The sequence below is a fragment of the Prinia subflava genome, chromosome 9, assembly GCF_021018805.1.
Source record: "Prinia subflava isolate CZ2003 ecotype Zambia chromosome 9, Cam_Psub_1.2, whole genome shotgun sequence".
NCBI classification, from domain to species: domain Eukaryota; kingdom Metazoa; phylum Chordata; class Aves; order Passeriformes; family Cisticolidae; genus Prinia; species Prinia subflava.
In genome coordinates, this window is record NC_086255.1 from 17,468,942 (window position 1) to 17,488,111 (window position 19,170).

Genomic DNA, 19,170 nt, shown 5'->3' on the forward strand with positions numbered 1-19,170 from the left:
GCAAAGAAAAGCTGTCCCTTAGCAAAAACCTAAAAAGGCAGCATCATCTGAGCTCATTTATGCAATGACAAGTAAAAAAGATTTTCAGCCTAGACTACTTTTAAAAGTACCTTTGGAACTTTAGAATAAATGTAAACTTTAAGAATAAGAATCACGTTTAATGTTTTTATGTTGTCAAAGAACTTTCAAGACAGAGCAGTAAAAGTGATTCTACACCAAAGAGAGAACCCAAACACAGAGGGAACTGTCAAAAATACAGAGATCACAAGATCAAAACAGAGAGTATGTTTTCAGTAAACTGTCAGACACGAGAGATTTTAGAAGTCCAGATGCGCCTTTGACTCTTCTGTCTTCTATCATAGGCAAATACATTATATAAAGCCTTCTCCCCAGTTAAATGATCTAGTTCTGTGCCAAAGCTCGTTAGGGTTCTTGATGCAATTAAAGGAACTGTTGGTGCAAACAGGAACTGTTGACAAACAACAAACATTGATACTGATTCTTACAGTGCATATTTCACCTCTGTGGGCCCAAGCACTCATGGGAGACCTTAGGCAGTCCTTACTGATGTCTTTACATGAGTAATTTGTACATGCCATTAAAACATGAGTAGGCTGAAAGAGTTTATGAGAGACATGTAGTGAGCCATGAATGAGCCATGAATGAGCCTTACATGAGAAGGTTTAAGATGTCCATCCAGCCTATCTTCTCTCAAGCAACAGAGAGGAGCAGATGATTTGGAAGGGTGTGCAAAATCAGTCATCCCTGGTTTCCTCTCTATTAGCAGTCCAAGGACTTCCTGAAATGGAGTTTCCATCAGGACTATCAAACTACATAATTGCTGGTAGAATGTTTTTTGTGAATTTGTCTGTGTGTTTTTGAATTAGCTTATCTCTTTGATAGGATTTCCCCTTTGCTGTGTTAAATCTATAAATTTTAATTATCCCCCCTCCCCCATCCAGGCAGTATAAATTTTAAAAACTATTTCTGCTTCCTCAATCTGTTGATTGTTCTGTGCATAATCCAGACCTGTCACTCTCTTGTGAGAAGTGTTTGCTGTGGACACAAAAGTCTCTCCCTGGCAGAAACAAATTACAAGATTTTAAAGGCAGATTTCAGTCTCATAAGGATCAGATTCAGCAAATGCTGAGTTTCTGTGATGCTTAAAAGCAGACATGTATTTTCCTGCCTAAGTGATTACTAGGAGAGGGGTGGAGTAGCTAATTCCGTACTAATTGCCCTATCCAGGGAAGCAGGAATGCCAATGTGTTTATATAATCCATACTTCATGCAACCTGAATATATAACCCATCATACCTGCAGGCAGAAGTATTAAATCCATATCTGGGGAGATTTGTAGGCTTTCAAGTGATAAACACTTCCGAAGGAGCACAGGGGAAAGGCAGGAATGAACTGCAAGGTGCCAGCTTCCCTTGTCCATCCTGGCCCAGCACTGCAGTACCATTTGTGAAGACAAGGACGGTAACCTTGGGGTGATGCACCTTAAGCTACTGTATCAATTAACTGAGGATGGTTTTAGAGAGGTTGATTGTCAGTGTGTCAGTGTGCAGAGGTGTCCTAAATGCCTGCAGCATTCATCCCCATGCCTGCTGATGGGCTACTCCTGCCTGCCAGACCTCCTTGTCCCCGCTGCCACCACCTGAACCCATGGAATGGGAAATAATGTGAACTGGAACTGCCAGGGAATGGTGGTCCTGTTCCAGTTATGGAATGGGATGAGTGGAATGGGCATGAGGGCCTGCAAAATTGCCAACACATCCAGGAAACCTGAGAGGACGCTTAATACAGCCTTCCCCATCCCAGCAATCTACCCCACAGCCGCCGGGCTGCCTCAGCTGCTCATACAGAGGTTTTCTGTACTCGGGGAGCGAGGGAGTTTCTCATTTCCCATCGACACAGATCCGTGTCCATGGGCAAGGGGTGGGTGTGTGTGATCCTCCAGAGAGGATCGCGGAGTTTGGAGATGGTGCATCCTTGTGTAGCCCTGATGCCACCCTAGAGGCGCGGTGTGGACAGAAACGACAGGGAAAGGGGGCGAGAAAGAGCGGAGAGCCGAACGGGGGCAGGACGCTGGGAAGCGCAAAGGAGTAGGGAGGGAAGGAAGAAAGCGGAAAAAAAAAAAAAAAAGGAGGAGAAAGGGGAGGAGATGAAAAGCAAGGGGAGAAGGAAGGACCGGGCGGGGAGGAGGCGAGAGGCCGGGGAGCAGAGCAGAGGAGGGAGGCAGCTCGGCACAGGGGGACGGCAGCGGCGCCCCGCGGGCCATGCGCCTCCTGGCCGCGGCGCTGGCCGCGCTGCTGGCCGCGGCCTCGGCCCCAGGTAAGCGGGACCCGGCCCTGCCGCGGGCCCTCAGCGCGGAGCGGGCGGGCTGCGGCAGCGCCGGGCTCGGGCGGGACGGGACGGGACGGGACGGGACGGGCGGCGGGGAGAGCTGCGGGTCGGCACCGGAGCCCCCCGGCCAGCCCGGCCCCTGCCCCGGGCTCCGGCAGCAGCGCCCCTTCACAGCCAGCGGATCCCTCCAGAAAAGAAAACCCTTCCGTGCAAGTTCATGGAAGTGGGTCCTCGGCTGTCCTCTGTGCCCGGCAAAGCCGAAGCAAAGGGAGATTTGGCGTTGTTTTTTCCCACAGGTGCCGTGGTCCCGTCGGCATCAGGTGGAAATGGAACCTGTAGGTCACTTGAGAAAAGCGTCCTCCCTGTACGACCTGTGTGCCTCCCAAAACAAAGGTGTATGGGACAGCGCTGTGTGTCCTGAAGCCGCAGAGCAGACGCAGAGTCTGGTCTGAACTTCCAGGTGCAGTGAGCTTAGAGGGCTGCGGAAGCCTTGCTCATTCAGGGCTGATGGAAGAGCTGAATTTGAGCCCCGCTCCAGAAGGGCAGGAGATTGGTGGAGGCACAGGCTTGGTTCAAGTCCATCTTTAGTCAATGCAGAAGCTTTCTCTGACCGGGAGCCTCTGACTTGTGAAACTTGCAGACAGATCTGTTCAACTGAAAACAGCTGGTTGGTTTTTGGTGCTCTTGCTAGCCAGCTCCTAATTGTTTTCATTTAAACAAAGAGCTTTGCTTCTTCCTGGCTCATCTGCTCTTTTAATTGTAAAGAAATCAAACTAAGGCAGGCTTTGATAGTAGTGTAGCTTCACTGAACGAACTTCAACACAGATCAAAGCCATCCCATATGCTTCTGGTAATGCAAAGCTGAGATCAGAAGGTAACCACCCCTAGCTGCATGCCCCTCTAGTCCCCCACATATCCCAGTCCTCCAGCTATCAGCCCTTGCAGCCCTAAACCTGGGCTGTGAGCAGCTGTGCACAGCAACAACAACACTCCTCTCTCACCTGAAGTAACTGGGCTTCTCCCACAGAACCACAGCCATGCTGAAACTGCTCCCCACTGTAAGGAGCCAGTGGCCACTGTAAGTCCTTTGGCACTTCCAGCACAGACAGAGGGGAGAGGCCCTGGCATAAACAACTTTCTGGTGCTAGAAGTACAGTTTGGTGCTCCTGACAGTGCTGTTGAGGTGTTTTGCTGTGTAATGTGGCAGACAGCAAAGTTCAAATCTGGATAATTCTTGGACTTGAACTGGTGTAAGTAGACGTGGGCTATTTGCAAAGTGGGATTTTTTAAAACGGCTTGGGCAGCAGTCACCTTTCCTGACTCCACAGGCTACTGAGACATGCTGGTGGAACATACCAGAGAAGCAAACAGCTAAAATGTTGGAATGGGAGCAACTAAGCAAGCTCGTTGTAAAAAGGAGAGAAGTTTGATGGTTAAGCAGACTGCAAAGAAATCACCAAGTCTCTGACTTTCTCTCCTCCCCCTTTCTATAAATAATTTCCCTTTCCAAGCAGAAACAAGACTGAAACTCTTGTGGTGAGGTCCACCTGAACGGGTACATCATACTATACCAGGAAGGCAGAAGAAGATAAACAGTGATTTTAGTGATTGAAACAGCAATCTGAAGTCTAGAAATTCAGTGCTGTGTTGGCACACAAGCCTGCTCTTAAGTTGTGAAGTCTCCTGCTCTTGGCAAGGAGCCCATTACAAGGGTAAACCTCATGTTGGGGCTGACCAGTGCCTGCTAAAGGCAGGAGGAACATGTTCACTGGTGTCTGAGAGCCTTGAACAAGGGTTTTCCTTTCCACATAGGAGGTAAATGAACTTTTTCCTTCAAAATCCACTGTTCCTCCTCCAATGGCACTAGTAGGATAAAGTCAAATAGATACTGCTTTTTGCTTTATATAAAGCATCACCTGACCCTGTTCAACATGTGCTGATACCATGGTAAAAGCAGCGTGAGATTTCCAGAATGCTCCCTACTGCTGTACTTGTGCAGCTGTACTAGTGGGAGCCAGAGAAGGAAGATAAGGAGATAGATTTCCACTGATCAGAAACATGAAGGGTGCAAAATTCGATATGTCCCTATAAAAAGGCATGTCCCCAGAGGAAAAGTAGAAGCCTTAGGTATAAAATACCAATGTTTTTATGAGTGTAAACAGCTAGAAAGGGATCAGAGTCTCCATGTACAATGCTGCTTTATCTTCTCGCAGAGGCTTCCATCATCACCATATCTGACTTCCTCTGTATTTTCTCCTGGGTACTTCTTGGCACTGTGTTCTGCCTAGTTTGAAATTAAGCAATGACTTTCTTGCCTTTTATTTTGAGACTCTGTTTCACAATTATTCCTAGCCAGAATTTTCAAAACAGAAATGCACATGTCAGGAAAATGACATAATTGTTTTTCTTTATAGTTTTCACGACATGTTCATAATTTCAGTAGAAAAAGGTCTTTGTTTTTAATTTACCCAAACCATAACTTTATAAATGGTTTATTAAACATTTATTGCCTAAGTACGTTTGAGGACCCCAAAAAGTGTTGAAAATCTCAAAGTTATTCCTTATTTACTAAGCAGCACAACCTTCAAAATTTAATCTTATTTTGATGGCAGAGACAGCCATTTACTGGCTTCCCTTCTGCCGGTAAAGCACCAAGGCTGATAAGTCCAGAGAGTAATAACTGAAATGGCTTTCCATGCCTGGAAAGCTTTTGGTGGGATTCAGCCTTAATTTTAAATTTCAACATCCTGTTCTGCTTATATGGTTTCTGCAATCCAAAATAACCTCTTTCTTTGGCATTTACATGAGTTACAGATTCAAAAATAATGCACAAATAATTTTATCAATAACCTCATCCATGCTTAGCTGTAGTTTCTTCAAGAGTTTTTTTTTTTAAAGCCAAACTGTTCTTTATACAAAATATTTTCTCTTTCATAACAAAAAAATACTGTCTACTTGGAATAAACATGCCCTTCAGTAGATATTTTGACTGGAGTGGCACAAAATAATTATCATACTATTAATTTTCAGAATTCTTCTCAAACAGTTGCAATGCAACTTCTTTAGTTTAGTGGATTTACTGTAAGGTGATATAATTCACTGCTTCATTTCACTGCTTCACTGGGACCATAAAACCAGTGTCTCTGTCTCCAAAACTCCTTCAGAAACAGAATGGAAATACTTTACTTGCTTATTTTGAAGATAAATATATGTTTGTGTTTCAGGAGCTGATGTCAGACAATAGTCTCTGCCAAAATGCTCATCCCCTTTGTTAAAATGTTCCTTGCTGACGTGCTAGAAAAGTGTCCAGAAATGAAAAAATCGTTCTCCCAGAGTTGCAGTTCTTGTTAGGATTTGAGTACAGTACAGTGTTCACACAACAGGAAGTTCACAGTTTAGAGGACGTGTCATGCTTTGCAGAGTGCAGGGCTTGCTCACTGCTGGATTTCGGTTCTCTTCTGTAGTGGATGCCCTCACACCCGTGGGTTACACATCCCAAGTCATTTAGGGAACACACTGCCACAATACACCATTGGTCAAAAATAGATCACTCTCTGATATGACTAATCAGGACATTCTTAATGTGCATTAGGAAGGAAATAAAATGAGTGTTGATTCCCATGCCTCAGAAAATCAGTTCAGTATAAATCAGTTAGGTCAGGAAAGGGAAATCTTCCTCTAATGAACAGCTATGGACACTTTTTTCAGCCTTCACCTATACTGCTGTTATTAGAAGTAAAGCAGAGAGACAAAGAACTGGTCTACATGATGGTTTAGGATGAAGAACATTAAAGACAAGAATCAGAAATTAATGGAACAATGGAATAATCATTTGTCCCAATATGATCTCATGTCATATTTTGTCATGGAAATAATGTCAGATTAACTTAAATTTGTAGTCAGATAAAAAAGTCTGATGGATTTAACCCAGGTTTGAGATGACCATTTGATTATGACAAGGAGAACATTACTTAAAACAGAGGACATGGGGAACTGTAAGATACGGACAATTCAGTGGTCTTCCAGTGATAATCTAGAGAACAGTGTGATGTAAGGTCTGCACAAACGATATCTAAAAGAAGTAGAAGCATGCACATTGAAACTGTGGCCTTATCAAATCAGCATAAGACAAGGACAGCACACAGGAAAAACTGGGGGTGGGGTAAACAAAGGTGGAGCAGAATTTAGTACAACAAATTCACATACTTGGGGATTAGTAAGAATTTCTTTGGTACACTGGTAACTGAACCGCAAGTGACAAAGGAGGGAAAACACCCAAGTATGCTATTTATTTATAACCTGGCATATAATCACATGTGAAAGTATCATGAAAAAAAGACAAGATAATTCTGGGATATACCAGGCAATGTGTATCCCAGTCAAATCTGAGAAGTACTGTGAGTGTTCCACAGGACATTGGAGAACTTCTTTCTAGATGCTGCCTAAAACTGCAGTTAGTGACATTAAAAAAATTTAATTACAATCAAACCCCAAATTTAAACTGTAACCAATGCAAAGAAGGGCTGTTAGGATGAATGGGGAAGACACGACTTTACCAGAGGAAACTAACAGAGCTTGTCTTTTTAGCTCAACAAAGCCAAGGCTGAGGCCAGATAATTGCTTTGTATGTGAAGTCAGGAAGTAAGCTCTAGAGAAGAAAACACTATTTTAAGCTTAAAGCTGGCACAGGAACAAATGAGCATAAACTGGCTATTGAAACCCTTTGGCCTGGGAGTCCTAAGAAGGATGCAAGCCATTGGAAGAGCTGGTCACAGAACAGCTTTCCAAAACTGTTCAGACTAATAAAAGTCTTGATTCTTGAAGTTGGTCCTGTGACAGTAGCAATGTCAGCTCTAGGTTATTGATTAGTGACAGAAAAAATGCTAGAGCAGACTCACTGAAGCAGGGCCTCATGCCATCCTTAACATTCACAGAGGCAGATGATGTCAGGTTCTACAAGGTCATTAAATTGCTGCAAATTAAACAGGTACCATCGGTTTCCCTGCTGTGGGCTTGCCTGCTGGGACAGATCATGGTGCTGTTGTGCCAGCATGGAGGATTCTCACCATCTTTCCTTTCCTTTACAGATGTTTGTGAGGCTTTAAATGTGACGGTCTCTCCTGGACCAACAGTGCAATACTCCGAGGGGGATAATGCTACCCTTTACTGCCACATTTCTCAAAAGAGGAAGACAGACAATTTGCTGGCTGTGCGGTGGGTCTTCGCTGCATCACCTGCCCAGGAGCATCTGATGATCAAAATGACAAAGTTTGGGTCTGTCCAGTATTATGGAAATTATACTCATCATTTTCACAAGCAAAGACTTCATCTTCTTAAAGAAAAACAGGGAACTATGTACAAGTTTCTTATTTTAAGTCTTCAGCAAACAGATCAAGGACATTATATATGCAAAGTACAGGAAATTGGCAAACACAGAAATAAGTGGACAGCATGGTCAAATGGTACAGCAGCTACTGAAATAAGAGGTGAGAGATTACTGATTTTAAGTCTATAATTTCTTCTTGTCCTGTGACCCCTTCTTTTTTCTTGTAAATTCATCCATAAAACATTTGAACTTAGATTTTTTTTGAGTGTAATCTGTGGCTAGGAGAAGAAAACCTAATACTCAGTTTACGTTTTGCCTCTCTTGGTGTTTCCCTTGCTCTTAGTTCTGGTCTAGCAGCAGTTGGTAAGTAGCACTTTTACTGTCACTTCAGTACTATTGTTTCTACCACTTGCAGCTAGAAAGCAGAGCTAGAACAGCAATGGCCAGCCTGCTGGTGTTGAACTTTGGTTAAAATGACCGTCAACAAGTGGCAGACATGAACCAAGTTGAAAACAAGCAGTCTCTTTGGGGTGGATTAGCTCAAATCTTGTGCCACCACACCCACACTTTCAGAGATGGATGAAGCTGGATTTTGAGAACAGACTCCTTTGAAGAGGTGGTTTTGCTTAGCAGTGGTGCCATCAGTGCTAGCTGGCAAACTACCCCCTTGCTTGTGTCTTTACAAACAGAAAAGTTGATTTCTCATGGGGACAACTCTAAAGATAATGCCAGAAAGCAGTGTAGAATGTTTTCTTGTTCAGTGAATGATGTAAGTTCCTGAATGCCTGTAGTGAAGCACATGGATTGTCAGGAGTTCCTGGAGAGGGAATTGCATGTTCCAAGTAAGTGGTAGCAGAAGAAAAATCAATATAAAATATTGTCACACCACCTGTCATATCCCTCCTCACAAAGAGACACTCCACATCCTTCACAGCTTCTCAGGCTATTGCTGATTATAACACTGAAACCTCTCATTACTTTACATGGCTAAACTATGGAGTTCAGATCAATGAAGTTACTGAAAAGAAGGAAATCCATAATTTTTCAGTCCAGTCCTTAAATAATATTTTATAATCAAAATAGGGATTTGAGACCTTATGACTTCATCATTTTCACACTGTCTCAGCTGTATTGCTGCTCTCCACTTCAAATGACACAAAGCAGAGCAGGGAGCCTGAGATGAGGGAGGAAGGCTGGCCAGCCTGTACAGGGGTGTAGACAGCTTGGGGGGAGCTGAGGCAAACATCACAACCACCCTGGCCCCTTAAAGGCATATTTATTTTAACTGTAAATCCAGATTAAAGATACCAAAAGATATTTGAAATACTGCATATCTTTAAATGTCATAGCAACTGTTTTACCATGTAAAGCCTCTTGACTGGAAACAAAGGACCACGTTTGCAAGCATTTGGCTAATGTGCCCTGAGTGTACAGTACCTGCTGCTCTTGAGAGGGGAGGTAACTCTCTCCCAAGTACTGATAGTTTCCAGTTTTCCCAAAAGTTTATTCCAAACACATTTTGTATTTTATATTATGGTCAGTTACACTTTCACTGCAAAGGGATTTACTTATATTACAGTTAGACCCAGGATGCAACAAAAGGAGCAATACAAATTGCCTGAAGAATTTGGACACTTAAGTTGTATTGCTTGTGCTTTATCAAATAATGTAGCTGTGTTCCACCACATCACAGTTGCTGTGTTGCCTAACATTTTATTCCAGTAATGCATCTGCAGTTATGTCCAAATTCAAAATAGTATTGTTATGCTAAAGCACCAGGCAAATTTCTTAAAACTTTCACATCAAGCAGAGGCAGAAACAGAACATTCCTCTTTTTTTTTTTTTTTAGATTTATCCACAGGAAGAGGAAGTTACTGTGCAAGACAGATTTTCAGGGAGAAAAGAAAAGGATAATTCTGCTTCTTCAAAATGGAACTTGCTCTTGAAGCAAGTTGACAGCTGGATATCTACTGCTATTAATTTATATTCAGATTTTGTTATTTGCTAGCAAGTTTGCTTATGTAAATTAGCATAGGTCATTAAGAAGTTGCAAATACATTTTGTTGCAACACATAAACTTGTACAAATACTCATATTGGACTTACAGAAAAACAGTTGAGTTACAGGCTACAGTTCCTTACTGTGTAATGATGACAGTTAAATTTTATGTACATATCTGACTTCTACTTTAGGGGTAAAATACATTTCTTTGGAAAGAAAGCCTTGTTGTGGAGATGGAGTCCTTAGAGTTTTCTGTTCCTGCACTCATGTCAACTACAGCAACTCTGTAGTGTTTTCAGAAGGTCCACCTGAAATTTGAACTGTTGCAGTTTGCCCCTTTCAGTGTTGTGAATACATGAGATAGCATTTATAGGAGGCTACTGTTAAATCTTTTTAGTGAAACCAAGGGAAATCCATGTGCCAGTGTTGCCAAGAAGAATCTCCTAATCCAGCCACGCGGTGTCTTCTATCTAACACAAGGTCAACCTTTTCCCTCTCCCCCATGTTCTCATTAAAGGCAACTCCTCCTTTCTTGGGTTTGTGTCATCAATGCCAGCCCTATAACCAAGTTAATTATCATAGAGAATACACAAAAAACTAGTTTATCAGAGAAAAAAAAAAAGGTTCTTCTACTCCCTTCCTATCAGAAAACTCAAAATAATCAGTATTCTTCTCAGAACAGTATTCAGCAATCCAAAAACATAATTTACAATCAGGCAATCCCTCATGAAAACCACGCATCTTTTAGGAAGAGCAATACACGTTCCAAATGATTTACAGTCCAAGTCCTTTACTTGTAGGAGGACAAACATAGAAAATTAGGCAGTCCAACTATAATCCTACTTGCATGGACAACAAAAACAAATAGATGATCACAACAATCTGTCTTGTGGGGAAGCTTATTTATCAGAATTTCCCATAGGAGAAAGGCTGAGTTCTTAAATATTAGTTGCATGTGGCATGTTCTAGCAGTACAAATGTTGCAAGATACAGGAATGCAAGTGGTTTTTTTTCCCAAAATGAACAAAAGCCCTTTTTTCCAGGGAAGTTATTCTGAAATACTTGCCAAAGATCTACCCATGTGATGCTTTCATGTAACAAATGAGTAATTTGTTAAGATATTCAGGATGAGCTTCCCATCACTACTGAAGAGAAGATTTCATTAGTCCTGAAAGTTTTCTATCCATTGATCTAGCCCCACGCTTCACATCCCTGCAGGGCACTCATTAATGAATTCCCTTGCCAGTGAGATCTTGTCCTCTAATGATTTGCCACATGAAGCTCTCCTGGAGGTTCAGACCTCACTGGCAATCTGGAGGACATTACCAGACTCCCATTTCTTTGCAGTGATTGCTAAAGGAAGAAAACCCATGGAATTGGCATAAGTGACATCATCTAATCTGATGTCATAAAAAATATCAGCATCCATAAATAATATGGCTGAGGAGAGCAGAGAGGGTTTTGAGCAATGTTTCAGCAATCAGAGCATTTAGATTCTGGTTCTAGGCTGTACAGCTGTTACACTGGCAGTCACTCCTCCTCCTGAAACACAGAGGACAATTCAGTGCAGCTGAACTGTTTTATTGAAATGCAGCAAGCTCTTGGGACACTGAAGTCTAAGACAGAATACATTTACTTAAAAGAGGTTCAAACTTTTTATGCCACACATTTCACAATTTTTGTCATATCTTCTTTGTTTTTTTCAGTGATTGCATCAAAATCTTCTGATCATCCCACTTTCAAGAAAAACCATGAAGCTTGGAAGTTTTTTGAAGGTAAAGATACATCTAACTGCTACTGTTTTTATACATGATGTTAGTTTAGTCCAATGGACAGGACAACTAAAGTGTCCCAAATCAAACAATTCTGCCACTTCCTGTGCAAACCCAGCCTTGCCTGAGAAATCATCCCACAAAGTACAAGGGGTACTGGACAAAAGAGAATGGAAGAGTCCAGCTTCAGTTTTTGTATATCTGTTATGGCCAATGGGAAAATAACCACTGGAAATCTGTTACAACATCTGAATAAAAGGGAGGGAGACTCTCCATGAAGGGAGACTAAAGCTGAATTTGAAAAAGAAAAAAATAGTGATACAAAAGTTTCAAGTCAGTCCTGCCAGCAGAAGAAGCAATTGCAGACTTTCTTCCTTCTTCCTCAGCCACTCAGCACTCTCCTCACTGCCACTTTTCTTGTTTCATTGTTTGTTTGTTTTTCCCTTTTGTTACCATTAAAAAAAAAAAAAAGTACAGCTGTTTGAGCTGGGAAATAAGCCAGCTGAAGTCCTTTTGGGTTTTGAGTTGTTGCTCAAAAAATCCCCAACAGCCAAACCAGTCCTTTGCTCCTGAAAGTCACAACTCATAAGTTATGCCTATTTACATTTGTGCAGACTTCAACCAAATTTTAAACTGAGCAGGATACTATAGGAAAGTTTCAAGAGGGTTAAACTACTTCTGAACTGTTACCCTAAGTCTTTTGGGCCAGAGTCTGTTTAGATTTTGTGGATGTAACTTTTTTCTGACCTATCATCATAAAGCATCATCTGCAACACTGACATCATCTGTGCCTGTGTTTCAGACCTGTACGTGTACGCAGTGTTTGTGTGTTCCATAGGAATCATCAGCGTCCTCCTTTTTACACTCGTCATTCTCTGTCAGTCACTTCTGAGCAAGAGGAGATCCACAGGTGAGCAAAATGCCATTCTTGATGACTGAAAGCCCTTGCCAAAAAGGGGGACAGGGGGAGGGGAAAAGAGAATGCAGACAAAGCAGGAAAAAGAAATATTTGCTTACCTTGGTTGTATTTTTAAATAAAATTGGTAGGAAGAAAAAAATTCTGCCAGCTACATTAGAACAAAGGCATTTCTTCCCTTTAAATACAGAGGAAATAAAACTTCAAGATTGCTTTGGACTTTTCAAAAATCTCTTGCCTTTGCACAAACATAAGTCGAATGTAGTTGGAACTTCTTTCAGAGGAGACCAAGTGCTGAATCATTAAGTTGCATTCTGACCAGAAGCTAAAATTTTGCACAAGTGACATTTCTCCAAACATGTAGAGAGGTTTCAAAGTAATATTAATCCTGTTCTATTTTATTCTCCTTTCTTGAGTAGCTGTCAATATTCTTGGGAATTTGGGAAATTTTATTAGCACTCTCTCATGTGCCGTATTTTATGAAACTCAAGCATTTCAACATGTAAATCTGTCTTTTCATAATAATATTTCCAGATCAAGGGTTACTGTTTCATTCTTTGCCGCAGAGAGGGTTCTCAAAGGGGCTTCATCAAAGCAGTGTTGTTGTAAACAGAAGTGCTATTTCAGATCTGTGGAGTAACCAGTGCAGGCTCTACTTTCATTTCAATTTAAAAAGTGTTTTGTTTGGAGACCTCACACAAGCTGCAAGGATGAGATACCAGCCACCATGTCAGGGGAGAGTGTAAGGACCACCTCTGAAACTTTCAGAAGGACTTTGGTTAGTGACTTGCTTTGTTAACAGGAGAGAATCATGACTTTGCTGCCTCTGCAGCCTGCACAGAGCCCACGAAGGAATGAGTGACTCAGATGCACAAGAGAGAAGACATGTAAGCCAGAAATAGATGTATAGAGAAGCCCTTGCCTGGCCACAAACACGTTTCAGGCTGTGGCTCCATCTTCCTGGTAGTGCACTTAGCAGGGTAACTCTGATTCTAACAACCCAACACTCTGCTTGCCAAGAGGAAGGAGCAAGATCAATGTTATTCTTCCTACCCTGTTAAGTGATGACAAAGATTTTGTGCCAAGGGAGTACCCACACTTAAGAATGTTGGTCGTGGTGAGTCACCCTGAAGCCACAAGCACTAGACTGATGTATCCCAGTTTTTCTTGAGCAGATTTTGGGTTAGAATTTGCTTGGTTTTCTCAATTTACTGCTGTGAGCATACAAGCAACTTGAAGGAAAGGTCTGTTTACACTGAACCAACACCAGCTAAAAATTGAAATAATACACAGTATAGTATAAGGATATACAAAAGAGAAAAAGTAGGTTCTTCTGAGCTGCTAAAACCTTTCTTCACTACCCTAATATCTGAATATTTGCGTGCTCAAAAATGTGTCAGCAGTGTACATGAGCATTCCCTTACTCCCTAAGGATCAGGCCTACTGTTCTCCTACATTTAAAAAAGGCCTGACAGGGAGATGGAAGCACTGCCTTGACTGGCTTAAACACTGTCCCAGTGTTAGTCCCAGCTCCGGGTGCTCTCAGCACCCATTTCCTTAGGACCAAAATGCACCTCCTGGGAGATGTCCAGCTCCCTTAGAAAGGAAGATTTTAGCTAAGTCCAAATATGAAAACTTTCCTTGAGAGGGACATAGTCATGTGAGTGCCCTGTTGTCTGGTGTTCATGGTGCTTTAAAGAACAGGGAATGAAAGGGAGAGACATGTCTGTGTTGCATTCAGCTTCACATCATGACCCAGGGATGCACTCTCTCATCCTTCTGAGATATATATTGGCAGTAAATTGACCAGAAGAGCCAGAGTCTGTCCTTTAAGAGAGGCACAGAACCACAAAGCCACAAAAGAGCATCTTAATAACCCTGGCTCCTAAAGGGCTGCAGTGGAGGCAGCCTTTGCTCAGGGCTACTGACTCAAAGGAATATGAAGTAGAAGGATTTACACAGCTCACACACACAGCTGTCAGAGGGAGGGTGGTGGCTGGACTGGACCTCTGATCTGATCCCAGAAGGGATCCCTTTATGCCTGTGGCCACAATCTGACTTACATTAGGAACAGCCATGGCTCCTGTGGGTCAATGGTTTATTTCAGGCTTCTGGAAATAAATACAGGCACCACAAGGGAAATAAAAGTCTTCAAAGCAAAATTACTGGCCTGCTGTGCTTTTCCTTAGCAAGCTGTCTTTTGGCTGGGCTGACCACTGGAATGTGTGTTGCCCAGCATTTCCACAGCAGATTTTTGGTGTTGTTTAATACATTCCCCTTTCCCAAGACTAGCTATGTCTTTGAGTCAGACTGCACTTTAAAGCACAATACAACGCATGGTGACTATCCTTAGCTCTCCCAGTGTAACTTGGCAATTCCACCATCTCAGCAACACAGGTCTGCAGTGCTCATTTGAAACTCATAAACTGTGTTTGTGTGAAACCACATTTTCTTCCTTTTTTTCTTTTGTTTAACAGTGAAACATTACCTGGTGAAATGCCCTCAGAACAGGTAAGAGATTACACGTCTCTTTACCCTAAACCAAGGAACCAGTTTTGGATTTGTGTTGCTGTGTATGCCGAAGAACAGAAGTAATGTTTTCAAAAATGCTTCTGCCAACATAAATAGTTGCAGATCCCTGACTCCTGAATGTGCCTGCTGTGCATGAAAAGGGAGATCTACCTGGGCTAGCTGTAGGTCCTGCAGGTGTTCCAGTGACAAGCCTCTCCTAGATGCTCTGAATTGCTTTCTGAAGAAGCCTATTTTCATTCTGTGTGAGTTTCTAGGGTTCCCCAACATCTCATGGGATGGTAATGACCTAAGCTGTCCATGCACATAGAACAAATCACAATTTTACCCAGGGATTCTCATGCCCAGGAATGGAGTGGGGCTCAAAAGCAGATTTTCAAGGCCCACAGTCTGTTCCCAGCGTAAGACCCCAAGTGATGGGAAGACGACTTCTGCTGCAGTGTTAATCACTGTCCCTTTAAATACCACCTGCTGCCAGAAGTTTCTGATGGTGTGGCTATAAAACTGATTTCCTTTCTATAATTTTCCTCATATGTATATTGGACTGGAACTGCAGTAAAAATATATGACAAATATTTTACAAACAAAAAAGATGAAAGAGGGATGCCTCATAACAACAGAGATCACAGCTGTTTCCCAGTTTCCAGTGACAGAAACCATGTGTTTCCAGCCTTGCAGTTTAAATCCAATGCCTCCTGGTATCACATACTGTTTCTCATAGTCTCTTTGGACACTGTGTGATTCAATGCTGAGTATAGCATACCCTAGATCCTCCAACAGTGTGATTTTTAGTGCATTCTCATGGCATTATCACGGTATTAAATCTAACTGGCACTCAGATGGAAGAGAAATCAAAACAAAGCAACACAGGGTCCAGTACAACCCAAAAATTTCACACTATTCAAGGACAGCTCTTTGTTCTGTGACCTTGACCAGCCATTGCTCCACCCAGAAATTTTGAGACAGCTCAGCAGTTTTGGGTTTTTTTCCTGCATGTTTTCACTTTCCCCATTCTTTATTAACTGCTGGGACAAAGTAGGAATTACAAAAAAACAAACAAACAAGAATGGGGAAGGGGAGGAAATCAAAGTATACTGGTAGGGAACATAAAAAGAGAAGAAAAATGAGACCCAACTGAAAAAAAATGGAGCATGGCAGTCAGATAAAAACTCATACTACAAACTCTGACTCTCTGGGAAGACATGATGTAGCAGTGATACTGAACTTAGGAGGCTGAATAGTGGGGAGAAAACAAGCCAATGGGATTTCTTCACCATAAAACAGATTCTCTAGAAGTGAAAGGAATGCATGACTCTATATGGATAAAAACACAGTTTCATGTATTTCAGTATGACAAGTTATGCTAATGAAATGCTCCATCACACAAATGCATGCCTAAAGTGCATTGACTTCAGGACATGAAAATTAAATAGCTATGAAAGTGTTACCAGCATCATAATTGTTATATTTCACACTTGGCACCATTTATTTTCCACCCTCTGTTAAAAACACAAAGCATCACTTCCTTTGAACTCATTGTTCTCCATCTGCAAATTGTCTTGGAACTTAATTCAACACACTTAGACCCAAAACTTACTGTCTAAATATCCATTAGGCCAACCTGATTAACTAATTTGCGTGAGATTCTTGACATTTAAAATTACTACTGTGCAAAATTCAGCCTTGATTAGAGAAGCTCAACTCCAACTCCCTTAGTGATATTTCAAGCACAGAGTAGAATCCGGTTTCAAAATTACATTAATAGTCTGATGTCTAAGAAATGTCTGTATTCCCACTGCAGTAATACCTAAGCATCTTAAAATATTTTATGTCTTGACATCAGAATGATGTTTTTACTTTTAATTGGAATCTAAAGCACAACGGGATAAGTGATTTGCCCCAAGTCTCACAAAATGGCCGTGGTAGAAAAGAAAATTAAATCCAGATTTCCTGAGTATAACAAAGCAAATGTTTAGGTTTTGGTTTGCTACTTGACCAATAACAAATTAAGGAAAAAAAAATGACTTGACCAAACACCATTTCTTTACCACATTTTAAAAATAACTACCTAAATAAAACAGTACAGTTATTTTTAGTTTTCCAAACCACCTAATTCCGTTTCCTGGTGTTTTCTTTAAATACCCTTCTTCATATTATTTTCCTTGTTATTGGATCATTTTGCCAGTTTTCGTATCCAGAAACCCCCAGGAGGTGAAGCTTTGAAAACAGGAACATTTTTTTCTGTCTTTTATATTTGTGTTGGCCTGAACTCTCTAGTCCTTCAGTGACTGTTCTGGAGATAAGCAGTTGGAGGTAAATGAAGTGTTTGCCTCAGAAAGCTGTCCATCTCGACACCTTGGTTCCACAAAGCCAGTCTCACATTACAAATTCTGCCACACAGAACCAGAAACAAGAATGTAGCTATCCCTGGCACCTTTTCACACAGCTCTCCTATCTGGAAAACATCCAAGTAACTCCCAGTTCACTCAAGTGAATTTTTTGTCACCCCCTTGCAGACCTTTGGAGGAGAAAATAGCTGACTTAGATGACAACAGGAAAAGTTCCATATCCTAGATTCTAATAGGGATAGCAAAGCCAAAATTCTAGTAGTTTCCCAGGTCTTGCAACAGCCATGACCTCCAGGGAAGCTGCTGCCCCGGCTCCACGATAATTACACACCTTCCACAGGTTACTTCCCCAAGCCCCTGTATTTTTCTTGCTCTCTAAAAAGCTCATTAGATCCTTCAAGAAATGCGCAATGTGACACCACTGAAATAGAAGTCAGGGGGCTGAAGAAGGAGCTGGAGATAAAAAACTAACTCTCCTTTTAGACATAGAACAAGACAAGGTCACAAAGAGGCAGTGTTTCAGAGCCAAGGAGTCTTCTCTGAGCCTCCTTGTTTGGTTTGAGGAGCTCAGTTCTAAGACAGCAAGTATAGTTATAGTATCTCCCAGAATTAATTAACCCTGCATGGCCCTGGCTTTTAAAAGAAACCTGCAACCCTCAAGTACATTTCTTTGTAGCTTCACTTTTCCTGGCAAAGCAGGAATAGTAACTAATGCAGTGAATTGACACTAAGCCTTTTCATATATTGTGCTTAAATAAATTATATCGGCACAACAGCATCTTTAAGTTACATGTCTGCCTTAATGACCTTGGATGATTAAACCCAAAAACATTTAAAAAAATCATTCCCATTTCCTTTTTGGTAGTTTTTCTTCTTGCTAGTTTGCTGTTTGTACAGCAAAGAAATCAGACAGAACAGTTTCATTTTCTGCTGGTTTGAAACCATTTCATCTTGATTTTGGTATAGAAACAAATGGTTGTTGTGGGATAGGTTCATAGTAGAGCAGGGAGACTTAGAAATTGTTTCAATCCAGCCCTCAGTTTACATAAGTTGTGATTTATTTATTTTGTTTGCAATAATTTGTTATTGCAAACATACTTTATTTTTTAAACACTTTTTAGAAAGTTTGGTGGCAAACCTATGTTTTTGACTGAATACACAAAACAGAACTCAGGAAAATCAGCAAACCAGAGTCTTTTTGTAATCCACACAAGTGAAAATCCAGGGTGATTTTACCAATGGTAGTGACATTCATTTGGATTTACAACTGTGTAAAACTGTGTAATTCTGTTGTTCTTGTGTGGGCAATAGCTGAGACATCCTAACTTTCATTAAGTCTTTGGCCCAGTCTGAATATTTTATTCTGTTAATACAATGTTTCATTATGGAAAAGAATCTGGAGAGGAACAGGAACTTGGGACAAAAGATGTGAAATTCAGTGCAGTAAGTGTTGTCATTGTTATGACTGTGGAGACCTTGGTTGTGTTGCATGACATGGTGGAGCTCAGTGCAGAAGAGAAAGGTCCCCACAGCCACACTGCCCTAACCTTCCCCAGGGTGAGCAGCCACTGCTTGCCAAGTCCCCTCCATCACTGTGGCCATCATAACTAGAGGGTTTGCACTCTGCCCCCACCCCAGCTGCAAGTTAAGATCCCTTTCATTACCACTTAAGGCAGCAGATGTTTTTCCCTTAGCTGCAAGCAGGGAGCCCCCCAGAGTCAGTTCCCACAGCTGAGCTGACCCGCAGTGACAATCGCTGTGACCTGAGTGCACATCCAGACCCTGGATAGTCAAAGCAGGGGTTTTGAGCTCAGCCTCTGGGAGGTGATAAGGGTGAAAAATCCAGCCTTACAGGATGTTCAACTCTAATAGTCCAAAGCTCTCTTGGATAGGAGTCTGTTTACAGTGTAACCTGTATTTTTCCCTTGT

General features: G+C 41.7%; 1 protein-coding gene across 2 annotated transcripts in view; it reads left to right on the forward strand.

The window, feature by feature from the left end:
- The first annotated feature begins 1,175 nt into the window (after positions 1-1,175).
- Positions 1,176-19,170, forward strand: part of VSTM4 (V-set and transmembrane domain containing 4) — a 32,697-nt gene continuing 14,702 nt past the window's right edge. The window contains exons 1-5 of one of the 2 annotated variants that reach the window (XM_063405699.1): positions 1,176-2,337; positions 7,437-7,835; positions 11,383-11,451; positions 12,251-12,358; positions 14,842-14,875. In XM_063405699.1, the coding sequence (XP_063261769.1) occupies positions 2,283-2,337; positions 7,437-7,835; positions 11,383-11,451; positions 12,251-12,358; positions 14,842-14,875 (665 nt within the window). In that variant the 5' untranslated portion in view covers positions 1,176-2,282. The remainder of the gene's footprint in view (positions 2,338-7,436; positions 7,836-11,382; positions 11,452-12,250; positions 12,359-14,841; positions 14,876-19,170) is intronic. The other variant, XM_063405698.1, reaches the window with a different exon arrangement.